This window comes from Gracilinanus agilis, chromosome 3 (assembly GCF_016433145.1).
Source record: "Gracilinanus agilis isolate LMUSP501 chromosome 3, AgileGrace, whole genome shotgun sequence".
NCBI classification, from domain to species: domain Eukaryota; kingdom Metazoa; phylum Chordata; class Mammalia; order Didelphimorphia; family Didelphidae; genus Gracilinanus; species Gracilinanus agilis.
In genome coordinates this window covers 330,670,237-330,687,729 of record NC_058132.1, presented here as the reverse complement: position 1 = coordinate 330,687,729, position 17,493 = coordinate 330,670,237, and the positions used below count along the sequence as shown (strand labels likewise).

At 36.2% G+C, this 17,493-nt stretch overlaps 1 protein-coding gene across 1 annotated transcript in view; it reads right to left on the bottom strand.

Moving 5' to 3' along the window:
• The window catches only part of STAG1 (stromal antigen 1), a 257,933-nt gene that overhangs the window by 234,253 nt on the left and 6,187 nt on the right, over positions 1–17,493 (bottom strand). Inside the window, exon 2 of the mRNA XM_044669151.1 lies at positions 10,821–10,923. Within this exon, the coding sequence (XP_044525086.1) occupies positions 10,821–10,923 (103 nt within the window). The remainder of the gene's footprint in view (positions 1–10,820; positions 10,924–17,493) is intronic.

Here is a 17,493-nt window from a genome sequence, read left to right as displayed (position 1 = left end):
ACAAAAGATCAAGAATATCAAGGGAAATAATGAAAAAAAATCTGAAGGAAGGGGGCCTAGAAGTACCAGATATGAAACTATACTATAAAGCAGCAGTCATCAAAACAATATGGTACTGGCTAAGAGACAGAAGGGAGGAGCAGTGGAATAGACTTCGGGTAAATGACATCAGCAAGACAGTGTATGATAAACCCAAAGAGCCCAACTTTTGGGACATGAATCCACTATTTGACAAAAACTGCTGGGAAATTTGGAAAACAATATGGGAGAGATTTAGGTTTAGATCAACATCTCACACCCTACACCAAGATGAATTCAGAATGGGTGAATGACTTGAATATAAAGAGGAAAACTATAAATAAGTTAAGTGAACACAAAATAGTATACTTGTCAGATCTCTAGGAAAGGAAAGATTTTAAAACCAAGCAAGAGTTAGAGAAAATTACAAAATGTAAACTTAATGGTTTTGATTATATTAAACTAAAAAGTTTTTGTACAAACAAGAACAAAGCAACCAAAATCAGAAGGGAAACAACAAATTGGGAAAAAAATCTTTATAACAAAACACTCTGACAGGGGTCTAATTACTCAAATATACAAGGAGTTAAATCAATTGTAGAAAAAATCAAGCCATTCCCCAATTGATAAATGGGCAAGGAACATGAATAAATAATTTTCATATAAAGAAATCAAAACTATCAATAACCACATGAGAAAGTGTTCTAAATCTCTAATAATTAGAGAAATGCAAATCAAAACAACTCTGAGGTATCACCTCATACCTAGCAGATTGGCTAAAATGATAAAAGGGGAGAGTAATGAATGTTGGAGGGCATGTGGCAAAATTGGGACATTAATGCATTGCTGGTGGAGTTGTGAACTGATCCAACCATTCTGGATGGCAATTTGGAACTATGCTCAAAGGGCTATAAAAGAATGCCTGCCCTTTGATCCAGCCATACCATTGTTGGGTTTGTACCCCAAAGAGATCATAGATAAACAGACTTGTACAAAAATATTTATAGCCATGCTTTTTGTGGTGGGAAAAAACTGGAAAATGAGGGTGTGTCCTTCAATTGGGGAATGGCTGAACAAATTGTGGTATATGCTGGTGATGGAATACTATTGCTCTCAAAGGAATAATAAACTGGAGGAATTCCATGTGAACTGGAAAGATCTCCAGGAATTGATGCAGAGCGACAGGAGCAGAGCCAGAAGAACATTGTACACAGAGACCAATACACTGTGGTAAAATAGAATGTAATGGACTTCTGTACTAGCAGCAATGCAATGACCCAGGACAATATTGAGGGATTTATGGAAGGTAACGATACCCACATTCAGAGGAAAAACTACAGGAGTAGAAACACAGAGGAAAAACAATTGCTTGAACACATGGGTTGAGGAGGACATGATTGGGGAACCTGAAACTACCATACCAATGCAACTATCAACAATTTGGAAATAGAACTTGATCAATGACACATATTAAAACCAGTGGAAATGAGCATTTGCTATGGGGGGGGGGGGTGTGGGTGTGTGTGTGTGAGGGTTTGGGAGGGGTATGAAGGGGAAAGTAAGAGCATTTATCATGTAACCATGTTAACTTTTCTAAAAAATAAACATTAAATGTTTTAAAAAAAGAATAATCTCAAGTCAAAATTGACTTTTATGGAAGTTCATTTACAATTAAGGAGAGAGAGTAAGAAAATCAGAGAGAGAATAAGATAGGATAAATGATCTAACACAGTGAGTAATTTTCTCCCACCCCTGGCTCAAACCAGGCAGATTTAACTAGTCCTTAATTGGAAAAGGTCAAGCCTTGAGCTGAGGGTCAGAGGCCCAGGAGGCATATGAAGCAAAGCTTTAGTCACAGAGTCTCTTTGAAAGGAAAGTTCCTTAAGAAAAAGTTCAGGAAGATTCAGTCTTAACACTCACCAGGTGGAACAGTCTCGGTCAGGAACCATCAAAGCTCCCTCAGGCCCCCTTCACAAAACCAGAAGCCTCTGACTCATTCAACTCTCTCTTTTTAAAGGGGTCTCTTATGTGTCACTTCCTGTGCCTCCTTCCTAGTTTGCCTGTCCAATCACAACAGACACTTCTCTTAGGACTGCCTAGGGCGCAGTCAGATGATTCTGATTTATCACCTACTCTAACACAGGTGTGTTATGGACCTTCCAAAACTGGAGATGTTCTCACCATTGGTGATTAAATCTAAAGATGGGCAGTGTAGATTTAATCTAATCATCAGGCATTTAAATATAAGGAAAATTATAAACACAATTGGCTGTATAATAACAATCAACAAAAATCCTGCTTATTTCAATAGCTGGAGAAAAATCTTTTGAAAAATAGAAAGAGCAGAAATATAGAAAATAATGGAATTTTCCTTAAAACGGCAAACTATATCTTTCTAAATCTAAAGTGAAAATAAGCTAGAAAATGGTCCATAAGGGGAAAACATCTGAGTTTGTCCATTATCACTGTTACTATTTAATATTGCACTAGAAGTAATGGCCATAGCATAAGACAAGCAAAAGAAATGGGATAAAGATAGGCAAAGAAGATACAAAACTATTATTCTGTGCCAATAATAAACAACTAAAAACTTTAGAAAAATTGTAGGACATAAAACAAGGCAACATTTCCATATATTACTTGTGATAATTTATTTTTTAATATACTGTATTATTTTTATACCAGGGTCCTGGATTATGAAGGCTATATATTAATGAGAATTCCTTAGCCAGGACCTGACTCCATTTATTTAGTAGATTTTAGCATTCTCTATTCTTGAGATATGTGTTTTTTCATAGACTTGGGCTGACATGAAAGGTTCCACAATAATATTTTCATGTGTGAATTCTCGGCTGTCAGTTTGGGGGAAGGGCTGAATGACTGATGGATCACTTCTTAATCAGCTATTACCAATAAAAGATGTCCTGGGAAGTTCAAGGGAGGGGGCTGAATATGAGCTCCCCAAAAAAGTATTTATGTACACGGTCTAGGTTTTTCCATTTGTCTTATTAAGTCATTTGACCACTATTAGGATGTTCTTACTGGTCAATTAATAAATTATTTTAAAATTAAGAAAAATCATGCTCAAGATAATTTTAATCACTACAACCAACAAATCTAGCAAAAATAGAAAGAGAAATACCATTTAAAGTAATTATGGGGGGCATCTACGTGGCTCCATAAATAGAGTGTAAAGCCTAGAAATGGGAGACCCATTCAAATCTGACCTTAGATACAACCTAGCTGGTGTCATTTACCCCCATTTGTGTAGCTCTTACTGCTCTTTCACCTTAGAACCAATACACAGTATTTACTATAAAACATAATTTTTTAAAAATAAAAAATTTTAAATGAAATAATAATGAACAGTACTAAATACCTGAGAGTCTATGTGCTATACATATAGGAGCTGTCAAACAATGACACAAAGTTGTAATTATCAAAACAATTCGGTAGTGGGTAAGAAATTGAGAGGCGAATCAATGGAATAGATTAGGTATATAATACCTGAAAGAAAAGCACAGTCACCTATTCTTTGATAAATCCAAGTATCTCAGCTATAGGAACAATAATTTGTTACTCACAAAATCTGTTGGGAAAACAAGAAAGTAATTTGGCAGAAACTATAAATAGACCAAAAATCTTACACATTATAAAAAAATAAACTCCAAAGTACATAATTTAGACATAAAGGGTGATATTATAAGCAAATTAGAACACAGAAGAAATTAATCAACATGTATGGATAAGAAAGAGTTCATGAACAAACAAGAGACAAAGCAATTTCAGGAGAGTAAAATAGTAATTTAGATCATTTAAAATTAGAAAAATTTTGCATAAGGACAATGCAACTGAAATCAGAAGGCAGTAAAGTAGAAAGAAAATCTTTGAGCAAGTTTTTCAGAGAAAAATTCTCATTTCTAAGAGGTAGAAGGAACTCTGTCAAATTTAGAAGAAAAAAAGCCATTCCTTTTGGAGGAAGAAATTCAAGCCATTGACAGCTTTGAAAAACATTTTTGAATCAATAACAACTAAGGAAATTGAAGTCAAAATATCTCTAAGGTACTACCTCACACCCATTAGAATGGCTAACAAAAAAGGAAAATTAAAAATGCTGGACAGAATACAGAAAAAGAGATACATTAATAGTCTTGGTGAGGCTGTGAATAATTACAAGCAATGTAGAAAACAATTTTGAACTTTGTCCCATTAAACTGTGCATACTCTTTGACCCAGCAATATCACTACTAGGTCTATACCACAAAGAGATCAAATAAAGAGGAAAAGGAACTTGTATCTACAAAAATATTTATAGCAGTTCTTTTTTAGAATAATCAAGAATGAGAAATTGGCAAAATGTCTATTGATTGAGGAATGGCTTAACAAGTTGTGGCATGTAAATAAGATGGAATATTGTGGTTCAAGAAATGATGAAGATGGCTTTAGAAAAAACATGAGAAAACATATAAACTGATATAAAGTAAGCAGAAATAGAAGAACAATTTATACAACTGCAATATTCTAAAGATAATCAACTTTTTAATTAAAGGGTTAATAATTTGATCAACACAATGACTAACCACCTTTCCAAAGGACTCACAATGCATATCTTCTTCAGGATAGAGAGCTGACTTACTCAGGATACAAACTAAAGAATATTTTCTTCCTTCCCTCCATCCCTCCCTTCCTGGGGATGGGGATGGGTAGGAAAAGAGATGCAAAGCTAATGCAGGAATTTTTTTTTGTGACAATGAATATTTATAATAGGCTTTGTTTTATTTGTCTTCTCAGTGGGAGCAGGACTTGGTAGAAAAAAAATTCTGAATTGGAAATAAAATTTAATATTAAAAAGGGAGGGAGGAAAGGTGGAAGGGCAGGTGAGAGAGAGAAAGAGAGATACAGAGAGAAAGAGAGAGAAACAGAGAACAATTTGCTGGAATAAATGAAATGAATCGGCTCACTTATGCAGGTAGAGGGGTTTTTGTCTTGGCAAGAAGGGACACCTCATTAAGTGAAAAGGGTTGGAGGATATAATGGAAGAAGGAATCTAAGTATAATTTCATCTTAACATGTGTCATGGAAGTAATTATTAGCTACAATTCCACTCTTGTCTTCCAGGACAAGAATGGAATTTTCTAAATTAATGAAGTATAATTAATCATAGGACAATATATTTGGAATTAGAGGGAAACTTAAAGGCTGTATATACTACAGCAACCCCTTCACATCCGACAGATTAAGAAAATATGGCACACAGAATTGAAGGGACTTGTCTAAGATCACATACTTGTTGTCTATAACAGTATCTGAACCCAAGCCGTCCAGACTCAAATCTAACTGTCCTAGCTACTTTTCTGCATTGCCTTTCTTTGCTATCTGGAGCTCAAAAAGCATTTTGTACTGGTAATAAATTTTTAAAAAGATCATCACTCACCCTTTATAACTTAAATATCTTATGTGTTTTATATGATATTGGCACAATATGAGATGTGCTTCATTTATAAATAAGGGGGCATACATATTTTGAGAGCATATGCTCAATAATACAAAAGGATGGAGTTTCAAGACCACTGATTGATGATTCCCCAGAAGAAATGTAGATAAAAGAATATTGTGTACTTAAGGCCAATATCTAGAACAGGGGTTGGCAATGTATGGCTCTTTCTGCAGGAGCCATAAAGTCAATTTTTTTTCAGGCACTGTTACAGGAGCGTGCACTGTGAGCACTGTACGGCTCTCACAAAATTACATTTTAAAAAATGTGGCGTTTATGGCTCTCACGGCCAAAAAGGTTGCAGACCACTGGTCTAGAGAGTAAGCAATTTTTAAAGCCCTGATGGATCAGTGATACTCCACCCCCTACTATTTCTCAAAAGGCTTTCCACAGATGTATTATTGCTGGCTTCTTATAGCTTTTTCCTAGAACTATACTTATTCCAGCCTCCGTGACATTGGTTAGGCTGTTCTTTCATCTGAATTATGCTTCTACTCCTCAATATCTATTCCCAACCTATTATTCACCCTCAGGGCCAAAGCAAGTCCTAAACTTTTCTTTATGACTTGAGATTCCATTATGATCTTATTTTGTATTCCAAAAGTCATGATATAGTATCAGGTTATAAAAAAAATATTTTAATTAAAATATTCAATTAACTTTAAAAATATCTATGTTAGAGATTTTAATTAAAAAGTAATGTTAACATTTTTTTTTAACTTTTTTTTTAAACCCTTGTACTTCGGTGTATTGTCTCATAGGTGAAAGAGTGGTAAGGGTGGGCAATGGGGGTGAAGTGACTTGCCCAGGGTCACACAGCTGGGAAGTGGCTGAGGCCGGGTTTGAACCTAGGACCTCCTGTCTCTAGGCCTGACTCTCACTCCACTGAGCTACCCAGCTGCCCTAATGTTAACATTTTTTTAAAAATCCTTACCTTCTATCTTAGAATCAATACTGTATAAGAGCAGGAAGGGCTAGGAAATGAGGGTTAAGTGACTTGCTCAGGGTTGCACAGCTAAGAAGTGCATGAGGCCAGATTTGAACCCAGGACCTCCTATCTCTGGGCCTGGCTCTCAATCCACTGAGCCACCCAGCTGCCCCCAGTAACGTTAACATTTTGGTAAAGAAAGTAAGCAACCCCTCTCTGGTATATATTAGTACCATAAAAATGCAGCTATTGATGCACAAAGATATAAAGAAAAACAAGAGACTATTTCTAGCATTGATGAAAAAGAATGGCATGCTCCCAACAGTGAATGTTAACATATATTTTGAAATAGGCAAAACTTGACCTCAGTTAATATATATTTTGAAAAAGGCAAAACTTGGCCTCAGACACTTCTTAGTTTTGTGACTGGCAAGTTACTTAACCCTACTACCTAGCCCTTACCACTGTTCTGCCTTGGAACCAATATTCATTCTAACATGTGAGGTGAAGTGAGGTGAGGTGAAATAGAGGAGGGAAGAAAAAAGGAGGAAGGAAGGGGCAAAACTACTCATTTATAGCAAATGGACAAATGGTAACAAATAGGTTAAGGACAGAGATAAAATAACTGGTCATGGGTTAGAACTTCTCAAACATCTGTATCAGGTCACACTTACTCCATACCCAAGAATAACCTTAATCATCCCACTCTTACTCCTTCCCCGCAACTGTTGTGTCTATCCAATATAAGCAAAATCACTAAGGACATCTCAAAAAGAAAAAGAGCAATGGTAACATTTCAAAGAGAATAATGGATGGAATGATATAGGGAAGTGCATTTTAAAAAACTTTATTGTTTCAAAAACTTTCCCAAACAAATTCCCTAAATACATATGGCCACACTGAAAAATTTCCCCATATTAAACTATACATAGTTGATATGTCTAGTAGAAAAATCCCTCAAGTACAAAGAGGTACAGATATAGAACAAGTTTTTCCTTACAGCTGCATGTCAGATTAGGTTTTATAGAATAGAACCTGTGGCCTGTGTCAAGGTGGTGACAAGCAATTGAGCTAACAGAAGTCTTTAAAAAGTCTGCCAATGTCTTTTTATGTTTCTTCCATGTGAAGCAGCAACAAAAGGAGGAAACAAAGTCCAGTTGATAGAGTTGCTATGAAACCAGAAGACCAGGGCTCAAATCAGACCGTTAATACATATTTTTTGTGTGTCCATGGGTAAGGTAAGTCTTTTAACTTCTCAGTGCTGTGAGCCAGAAAAGGATTTATGCAGTGCCATGTTAGCTTAGAAAATCAAAAATGAGCATTAACTATGTTGTATTTTTATTGTTAACTATCTTAGAATTGTATTTTAATCTGATTCCAATCAATGAGGATTACAGGAATTGCAACACTTCTGCTCTAGGCAAATTTCTAAGACTTCAAACTGCAAAGAACTTACATTAATAGAGGGAGTTTCCTCTTAAAGAAATTCCCCTTAACAAAGAAATTCCCCTTTTCTCCACATGAATTTTAAGCAAGAAAAACAAAAAATTCTTCCATAAAGGAGTATGATTCCAATAAATGGAGAAAAATAATCTTATGACACAATTTTCTACTCCTCAGCTTCAAGGTAAGGAATCAGGCTGGAAAGAGATGGACAACAAAATCCACCCAAAAATGCCACAGTAGGGAATGACACTGACTGATGTCCTAAGCTGAGCCTTGCACTAAGAAGGAATCTAGATAAACAGGCTATAGGGAGTAATTTTTTAGTATCTCACATTATTTATATTAAGGAAGTATTGATAGGATGCTGATTTTTACTCATTTGTACCAATCAAGACAGAACAATAACAAGTAGATCTGGAATACAATGGGAATTAATACTTTCTCTAACCACATTCTAAGAAATGAGATGCCATCTGAGGTTGCTTCCAACTGTGAGATTCTGTGAATTAAGTTTCAAGCCCAATCTTTCATAGTTTTCTATTAAAGCTGCATAGGTTAGCAAGGTAAATCTAAAACTTGTAAAAATATAACCTAGATCAGAGAGCAGAAAGTAAGGGAATAATGATATAGGACACAAAGGACAAAAGAAAAATCAGTACAAGGTAGACTCAGTAGCCAGGGAGAAGTGGAAGAACAGAAAGAAAAAGAAAAAATAGGCTCCAGAAAGAGGGTGATAAAAAGAAGAGAAGATTGAGGACAAGAAAAATAGATAAGGGAAAATGAGAAGAAATATAAGTCAAAAAAGAAAAAGCTAGATAGAAAGAATACAGCATTTAAAAATCTAATCTCCGTAAGAGAGGTTATACCTTGAGACTCAAGAAATCATCAGCCCCAAAGGACTGGTTTCAAGCAGCTACAGTGAATTTTCTCATGTTAGAATATGAGCCAAAAAAGGAAAAGTGAGTACTCATTGTCAAATAGCTAAATATATGGTTGAGGGGGGTAGTAGAATCTTTTCTGCCACCTCCCTCTAGCTTAACATATGTCTTAGTAAAGGGCACAGATGTATATGTACCTCTATTAATCAAATTTAAAGTGTTGAAAATAAAAATCACTGAAGCTTTTTCCTAACATAGTTTTCAATTAACAGAATATGGGTAAAGTCAGAGTATGGAAATTCCATTTTGCATATGTTGTCAACTGCTGACAATTCTACAATGCCAATAGAAAAGAGGACAAGACAGAAGAATGTAAGAAAGGATCTGAAGCCTCAGGCACCATATACAAGTAGAGCAAACAAGAGAGAAGGGGAGGAAAAGAGTGAGAGATAATGGGGTGAGAAGAGGAGGATAAGGATGATGGAGATAAAAAGAGTAAAAGAGGGTGAAAGGAAGGAGAAGACAGGGGGATTGAGGAGATAAAGAGGGGAAATGGTTAGGGAAAAGCAGAGAGATGGGGAGATAAAAAGGGTAAAAGAGAGACAGGAAGAGAGACTCACACATCTACTAGTGGAGAGGGGAACTCTCAAAACATTTTCATGTTCCTCCATTTAAATTCCACATCTAACGAGGCTCACCTGTTTAAAGGATGGCCCATAATAAGTATGGGAATATCAGACTTGTAATTTCATTGTTATAAAGAACTCTTGATGAAGAAACTCTAATTAGAACAAAAAAGTGCTTTCTCTAAATAGCCAACTGATAGTCTTGGAGAATAACCTGGGTGAATTAAAAGGTTAAGTAAAATGCCCGTGGCCATACAATTAAGAAGTGTCAGAAGCAGAACTCACACTGAGGTTTTTCTTGGCCTTTTCTTTGGCTCTCAATTCCACTATGCCATGCTTCTTCAAAAGAGATTATATGTTTCCAGAAAACCATATCAGTATAGACAAGGTAAGGCCATTCATCTTTATTGAGAGATTAAATAAGGTTAAAAATCACTAAGGACAGATATCCTACAATATTATACAATATTATATTTCTCAGTGTAAGGCCTTGAAGTCTTTAAGTACAGGTATCCCTCATACAACACAACTTTTTCCATTGTAGGTAGATAATCTCCAGTGGCAATAAAAAATTAAATGAAAAATTTTGGAGGAATTTTGTGGAAGCCACAGATGACATGCAAAGGCCAGGAGACAACACAGAAAGAAAATATAAACCTAAAACACAAGTATAGTATTATATAATAGCAATACATTTTATCTTTTAATACCCTAAACATAAGCAGTAAAAACTCCTTAAAAGAAAAAGGGGGAAAAAAAACCTTATACAACTTCTCTGATATGAAGGGAAGGCCAAAAATTTTTACTTGGATTTCTCAGACAGGCCAAACTCAAAATAATGTGAAAAGGATACCTTATATCACAATAGGATGTTACATTACTGAGCCTAAGTTTTATTAGTCACATCTACTTGTAAGGCTGTTATAGTACTATGCCATGTATATATTTCGAAAATTTTAAATCTTCTATCTGGTAACTTTATGATTCCATAGCAACTTTGATTCCTATAGAACTGTTCTGGGACCAAAGGGGATATTGGCAATGCAATCCAACTCCATGAATAGCAAGATGTAAAAAATTATCAATTGAATTTAAAATTAGATTTTTAATTACCAATTAGAAATCAGATCAGCCTTAGTAATGTAGACTCTTAGACATGATCTGACTCAAGAAATCTGGCTACTTATTGGTAACCATTAGCCCTGTCTTTCTCCTATATTATTTCCAAAGTATTTGGAACAAGTTAAACAAATACTTCATTCATTCTTAATAGCTGATTGCTTTTTCTAGCTTGTCTCTTAAGTTTTCTCAGCAATGCAAGAGTTGAAACAATATATGATTTAATACTAAGAAGAAAATTAATGTTTGGCTCGTGTAAGCCTTTATTAAATAATTATTTCAAGGATTAGAGAAAGAAATAAAATACATACTGGAGGTCGGCCAGGACGGCCCCTTTTTCTTTTCCCTTTGACCTCTGTTTCTTCAAGCTCACTGCCAGCATCTGAATGGGCAGTAGTTTCATTAGTTGAATCCCTAGAAAATAAAATATAAATTCACATTATTTCTAGACAACAAAGTGGATAGCAAAAGGACACTGAATTCATATTTCTTCTTCCCTCTAAACTCCTCTTATACTATTCCAATGGTGATATAAATTGAACCCATTTCTAGGACAAACTGGGAAACAAAACAAACAGGTTACTCTACCCCTGGAAGAAAATTAAGTTTTATAGCTGAAGAAAACAGAAGCTAAGTGAGGTTAAATGACTTATTTAAGGTTACATAAACAAAAGATTCAGTAGAAGAAAAGATTTTTATCCATGTCCTCTGACTCCTTAACTAGCCCTCTAAATTCCTACACACCAAACACAAACAATTCTAGAAGACAACTGCAGCTTATCTAAGATTCCTTGAAGGATCTGGAAGCTTCATAGTACAGTGGAAAAAAGGCACTAAAATTGGAGTCATGAAATCCAAATTTAATTCCTGGTTGTAGCCCTTACTTACTCCTTGTGTGATCTTGGGCAAACTTTTTAAAAACTCTAGTCCTTAGTTTCCTCATCTGTGAAATGAAGGAGCTCTTGGACTGCATTGATTTCTGAAGTTTCTTTGAGCTCTAGGTTTATGATACTATAGTCCTGTAACTATCTTATACAGATAAGATATATGACAGTGTCTGCAAACTTGTTGCTTCTTTGACATACTGTCTCAAATCCCTCAGCATAAGTCTATTTCAAGACTTACTAGAATATAATAATAATTTAATTAGTCTTACTGTTATCAGTTCATTTTTTAAACCTATGATACATACAACTAGCAAGTCAATCTTACTAAAATCTAAAAGTAAGGAAAGTAAAATAGATAAATGAAATAACAGTCCCCAAAAGGCATTCATGACAGTGGTAGTGTTATAGGGGAGCAAATGGTGAACCCCTGGGTTCAGGAAGGAAACCATTCACATGAATGAGAGGACTCCAAGCTTAGCTTAAAAGTAAAAAGAAAGATTTATTAGTAAGATAGGATTAATGGCCAGTAGGACAGCATGAGTGGAACAGCCATGGGAGGCTGCCCCCTGAATCCCCCAGTCCTGGGGATTATATACTTTTACAACCATGGAGACTTGATGCTGTGTCATGATGGGGATGTCATTCTAGAGTGGTAAACACTCAGGTATTCGGGGGGTGGGGAGGTCATCTGATCAGGGTCTTCCTGGAGACATAGGAGGTGACCCTCATAGTTTAGGGGACAGATGGATGTCTGAGATACAACTTGATGATATTGAGGAGGTGTATCTCTTTGTCTAGCTCAACTTAAAGGAATTCCAAGGATAATGGTCTTTGGCTAGGGAGTCACAAGGGCAGGAAGGGGGAAGGGAATTCCCCTGTTCACAGCCCGCCTGAGTTAAGGGGTACAGGGTCTCTGCCATCTCTGCACAATGCCCATGTCAGTAGAACTGGGAATTTAATACAGATCTCATTTGCCAATAGAAAACACTTTTAATATTATCAACTGTTAGATTTTTAATTTTAAGTTCCATCTTTCTCTTCTTAAAATTATCCTCTCTAGAGCTACTGCCCATGATATACTGAATATTCCATAAGGAAGTGGACTTTTAAAATTGTTTTTATGCCTTTTTACTTCTCTCATTCTGTACATAAAATGATACTTTACACATAGAGGGCACTTATTTGTGGCTGATGAAAGAATATCTCCTAAGTCCTGAAATTTTTCATCTGTTCATTCTTTCTTCCCAGAATGTATTTAACCTTTGCATTCCAAGTCTACTTCAGATCACAGCAATAAACTTCTCTCTAGTCTGCCTTTTGAAATAGAGGGATTAAGCAAGTTTAATAAAGGAGTTAAAATGAATCCCTCACTACAGTGGGGAAAGAGGGTAGTCAGTTAGATGTTTCAACTGACTATAGGAAACTGACAGAGTAACAGAATAACCACAAGTAAAACTACTTACCTAGGGATAACATGTAAAAGAATAAAACCAATAATAACCAGAGAAAGTAACCCAGTGGGTACAATGTGTCAATCAAATATCTGGGAAAAGAGAAAAACCAAAGAAGCTTTTGTAAAAGGGTTTAATAACTGAACAGAGAAAGGGAGTGGAGGTAAGAGGGAATAACTATCTCTAAAGACTATTGGCACAGCAATTCATGGACTGAAGGGATGGAGATGGCTATTCTATCACTAAACTACAACAGCCAGCCTGGGGCAATGCCTGGCTGGTCAAGGAAATGGGTATCTCACTAAATTGTCTTTGGCTTTTGTCCAGCTGTCTCTGCTTGTCCCAGGAACAGAGGTAAAAACAGCAAGATAAATCCACTGGGGAAGTCAAGGAGATGGATGTAGCTGTATGTCCACCATACAGATAAAACTCCTATCTCAACCTGAAACTTCTTGTACTTGTTAGAAGATCTTGTGGATATTCCCAAAGCACAGAGATACCACAACCCCACAGGCTCTTCAGACAGTTGCTAAAACCCAACTCCCAAAGCAAACTGTCAGCTCAGAGTCTGTGAAAAAGTTCCTTCTGCCAGCATTCCAGGTTTGGAATCTTCAGCTCTGCTAGCTTTGCCTGTCAAAGTCTGCTTTTTACTAAGTAAGTTAAATCCTACATTTTCCCTACAATACTGTTAACCATCCATTCTCTCAAAATCTATCTTGTATACAATTGCTGAGTTAATTTTATTAATATATTTATTTTATCTTGCCACCCCTTCTCTGGACACACAATAATTATCTGTTTACTGCAAAAATAATTTTAAATTCCTACATTAAATCTTTTATTTTATTTAAAGAAATTTTTATGCACTGTCCTCATTTCCAATATATTTTTCCTTAACTCAGTAAAGTGTCCCTTGTAACAAAAAATTTAAAAAAATGGGGGGGGGGGGGGGATGAATTTCAGGAATTAGGACACCTAGCTTCAAATCCCACATCACTGATCTACTATCAGTATGGTCTTAGTCAAATCATTTTATATCTCTGACCTCAGTTTTCTCATCTGTAAAATGAGGAATTTACATAAGATCTGAGGTCCCTTACAACTCCACTGCTTTTAATCCTCTTTCATTGAACACGTTGATTCAATTAATTTTGCCAGAAATTATATGTAATGATTCAAAATCATAGTCCCCTACCTTCACTAATATAAGGGGGCGGTGGTCATTTTCTTAATCCTGTCCCAGGGACAAGAAGGGCCAATATAATTGAATAAAGGTGCTTCTCTTTTGTATTCTTTCCCATTTATTTTTTTGTAGTGCTTGTGTATTATTTTCTTCAATCTACTTACTTTGCTCTAAATCAGTTTATTTAAATCTTGCATGCCTCCCCCAATTCTTCACATTAATCACTTGATACTAAGCAGTAATAAATATTCCATTAAATTGTATATCACAATTTGTTTGGTATACTCCAATCAATGTGTATGTTTCTAGTTTTTTCCTACCACATAAAGTACCAGTATAAATATAGTGTTTTTTACCTCCATGTTTTTAGTAACACAGGGATCCCCTGGCTAAAGCATATAGACACTTTGGTCATTTTATTTATTAACATAATCCAAATCATTTTCCAGATATATTAGATTAATTTATAGCCCCGTTGGCAGCATAGTGGCCCTAGCCTCTCAACAATGACTATTAGTGAACATGGGAAAAATCTATATATTTTTTCTTCTCTTCTCTGCTAAACTTGCCTTCTACATTGGCTGCATTCACTTTCTATTCTCTCATCTGCCTAAACCCATGCAACCTGGCATCTAATCTTATCATTCAACTAAAATTGTTCTCTACAAAGTTACCAATGTTCTCTTAAGGGAACAAATCTAATGGTCATTTCTCAACTGTTTCCTTTGTGACCTCTCTGCAGTAACTGATACTCTCTCTTCCTGTATACTTTCTACTATAGGTTTTTGGTGATACTATTCTCTCCTCTGAATCTCTTTTTTCTGAATGTTCAACATGGAAATACTCATTTTCTACTTGGAAGATCTCTTCACTTCATGAGATAAATTATAATCTCTGTGCAGATTATCCCAAGATCTACATATCAAGCGCATGTCTCTTGTGATTGGACACGTAAACTAAGAGGAAGGCAAAGGAAGTGATGGAAAAGAAGTTCCTTTGAAAGAGAACTCAGTGAGCTCAGTAGCTTTCTTCTGGTTCGTGAACAGGAACAGCTCTTCTAGTTCATGACCAGGACTTGGAAGAGCTCTGGAGCTGGTGAGACTGTTCTTAAATCTTTCCTTTCGATTTCCATGTGGTGAGTGTAAAGTCTGAATCTTCCTAAACTTCTCTTAACGAACTTTCCTTTTCGAGACACTGTGACTGAAGCTTTTGCTTCATAAGCCTCCAGGGCCTTCGGGCCTAGGCCCTAGGTTCAAGACTTGGCCTTTTCCAATTGAGGACTAGTTAGATCTGCTTGAGTTAAACCAGGGACCTAAGTGAATTATCTTAATTAACTTAATTAAAATAGCATTTTCTCCATCAACTAGGCTTATAACCTTAGTGTCACCTCAAATCTTCACTCATACTTATCTCACATAGCCAATCTCTGAATTCTAACTTCAAGACATGTCTCATATTTCTCTTAACTCATACCACTCTGGTGACAACCCTAATTACTTCCTTCCGAGATTACTGTTGTAACAAATAAAAGGTGGTCTGAAAGCTCAGCACCAAAGTTATAAGCAAAGTTAGTAAAGAGAGAAAGATAGAATGATTCAGAGATTTCAGCCTAACTAGAATTGATTCTTCATTTGGCTGGTTAAGATAAGGTCCTGCTACTTCAGTAGCTCAGCTCATCATAGATCAAAGGCCAAGATTAGCTGAGCCTGGACAGCTCAGAGAGCCAATAGCACAGCCCTCTTGCCAGTCTATTCAAAAGTGGAAGTAAAGAAAGCAGTCATGCTTCCTGCCTGAGTTTAAGAGTTTAGCTACTCGATTTCAAATGTCATTCCGTCTGCCCTTCCATGGTGACATTCCACTAGTTCACCCACAATGACACTTAAGCCACACTGACACCAGGAGATGTCAGCTTATAACACACTACTCTGACATCAACCTTGGGACGGAGATATTTTCCTTCACACACTGCCTATAGGTTAGTTCCCTATCTCAAATCTCCCTACTCAAATCCATCCATTAGGAAGATAGGTCAAAGGGGTTTTCCTAAAGTCATCATGGCACATCTTGACTCAATCCAGTGGTTCACTATTATCTCTAGGATCAAATATAAAATGCTTAATTTGACACTGAAAGCTGTTGACACAACCTGCACTCTTCTTATCTTTTCATTCGTTTATACTTTATTTCCTTTCCATGTCTTTCACAATCCAGAGACATGGAGCATCTTTGTTCCTCATCCAGAAGTCTCCATCTATTACTTCCATTCTATTTCACTCACAGTACCTCATAACAGGAATGTTCTCTCCTCAAGACTTCTTTAGCTTCTCTTAAAGCCAAATTCAGATCCCATACTTTAAAAGATACCATTCTCGGAGATAACCTTCAATTTACAGAATATATTTCATGTATATACATAGCTATTTGCATGTTATCACCCACCTATCACTTAATAAATTATCACTGAATAAAATTTTTCTTGACTATTCAGACAATAAAAATTTATTAAGTACTTATTATCTCTAAGTACTAAATTCTGTGATACAAAAAGGAGCAAAAGATAGTCATTGCCCTTAAAGAGTAAAAAATCTCATTGGGAAGCAACAAAAAAAAAAAATGTACAAACAGTTGGTATGCAAAATAAATGTGAAACTAAGGCACTAGAGTTAAGAGGGATTGGGAAAAGCTTATTGTACAAAATAGGATTTCATTAAGGACTTGAGTCTAAGGAAGCCAGAGGGCATATGAAGAAGGGTAGCTATTCTAGGCAAAGGGGACGTCCAGAGAAAGTGACAGGACCTGAGAGGTGGAATGTCTTGTTTATGGAACAATCTGGAGGTCAGTGTCACTGGAACAAAGAATAAGTCATAAGAATGTAAAGGCAAAGGAATAAGAGAGAGAAATTATGAAGGGCTTTGAATAACAAAGAATTCATGGGGAGAGAGGCAGACACAGGGGGATGATGTTGTTGGATATACACTTTAAGAAAATTACTTTAGTGAGTGAATAGAAGATGGAATAGTGAGAAGGCATTAGGTATGCAGACCAACTAGCAGTTTAGTGCAACAGTCTAGGTTTGAGGTGATGAGGGACTGTGACTACACTAGGAAAGGTGGCAGTATCAGAGCAGTAAAGAGAGTATTCTGGAAGAATTTTGTAACGGCAAAACAGATAAACCTTGGCAACAGTTTGGATATAGGAGATAAGAGATAGTGAGGAATTCGAGATGACACTAGGTTGTGAGCCTGAGGAAAAGGGAGGATGAAGTTGCCCTTGCCAGAAATAAGGAAGAGAAAAGGGAGAGAGGGGAGGAAAAGAAGAGAAGGAAAAGAGGAGAGGGGAGAAGAAGAGAAGAAAAAAAGGAGAGGGAAAGAGAGAGAGAGAAAGAGAGAGAGAGAGAGAGAGAGAGAGAGAGAGAGAGAGAGAGAGAGAGAGAGAGAGAGAGAGAGAGAGAGAGAGAGAGAGA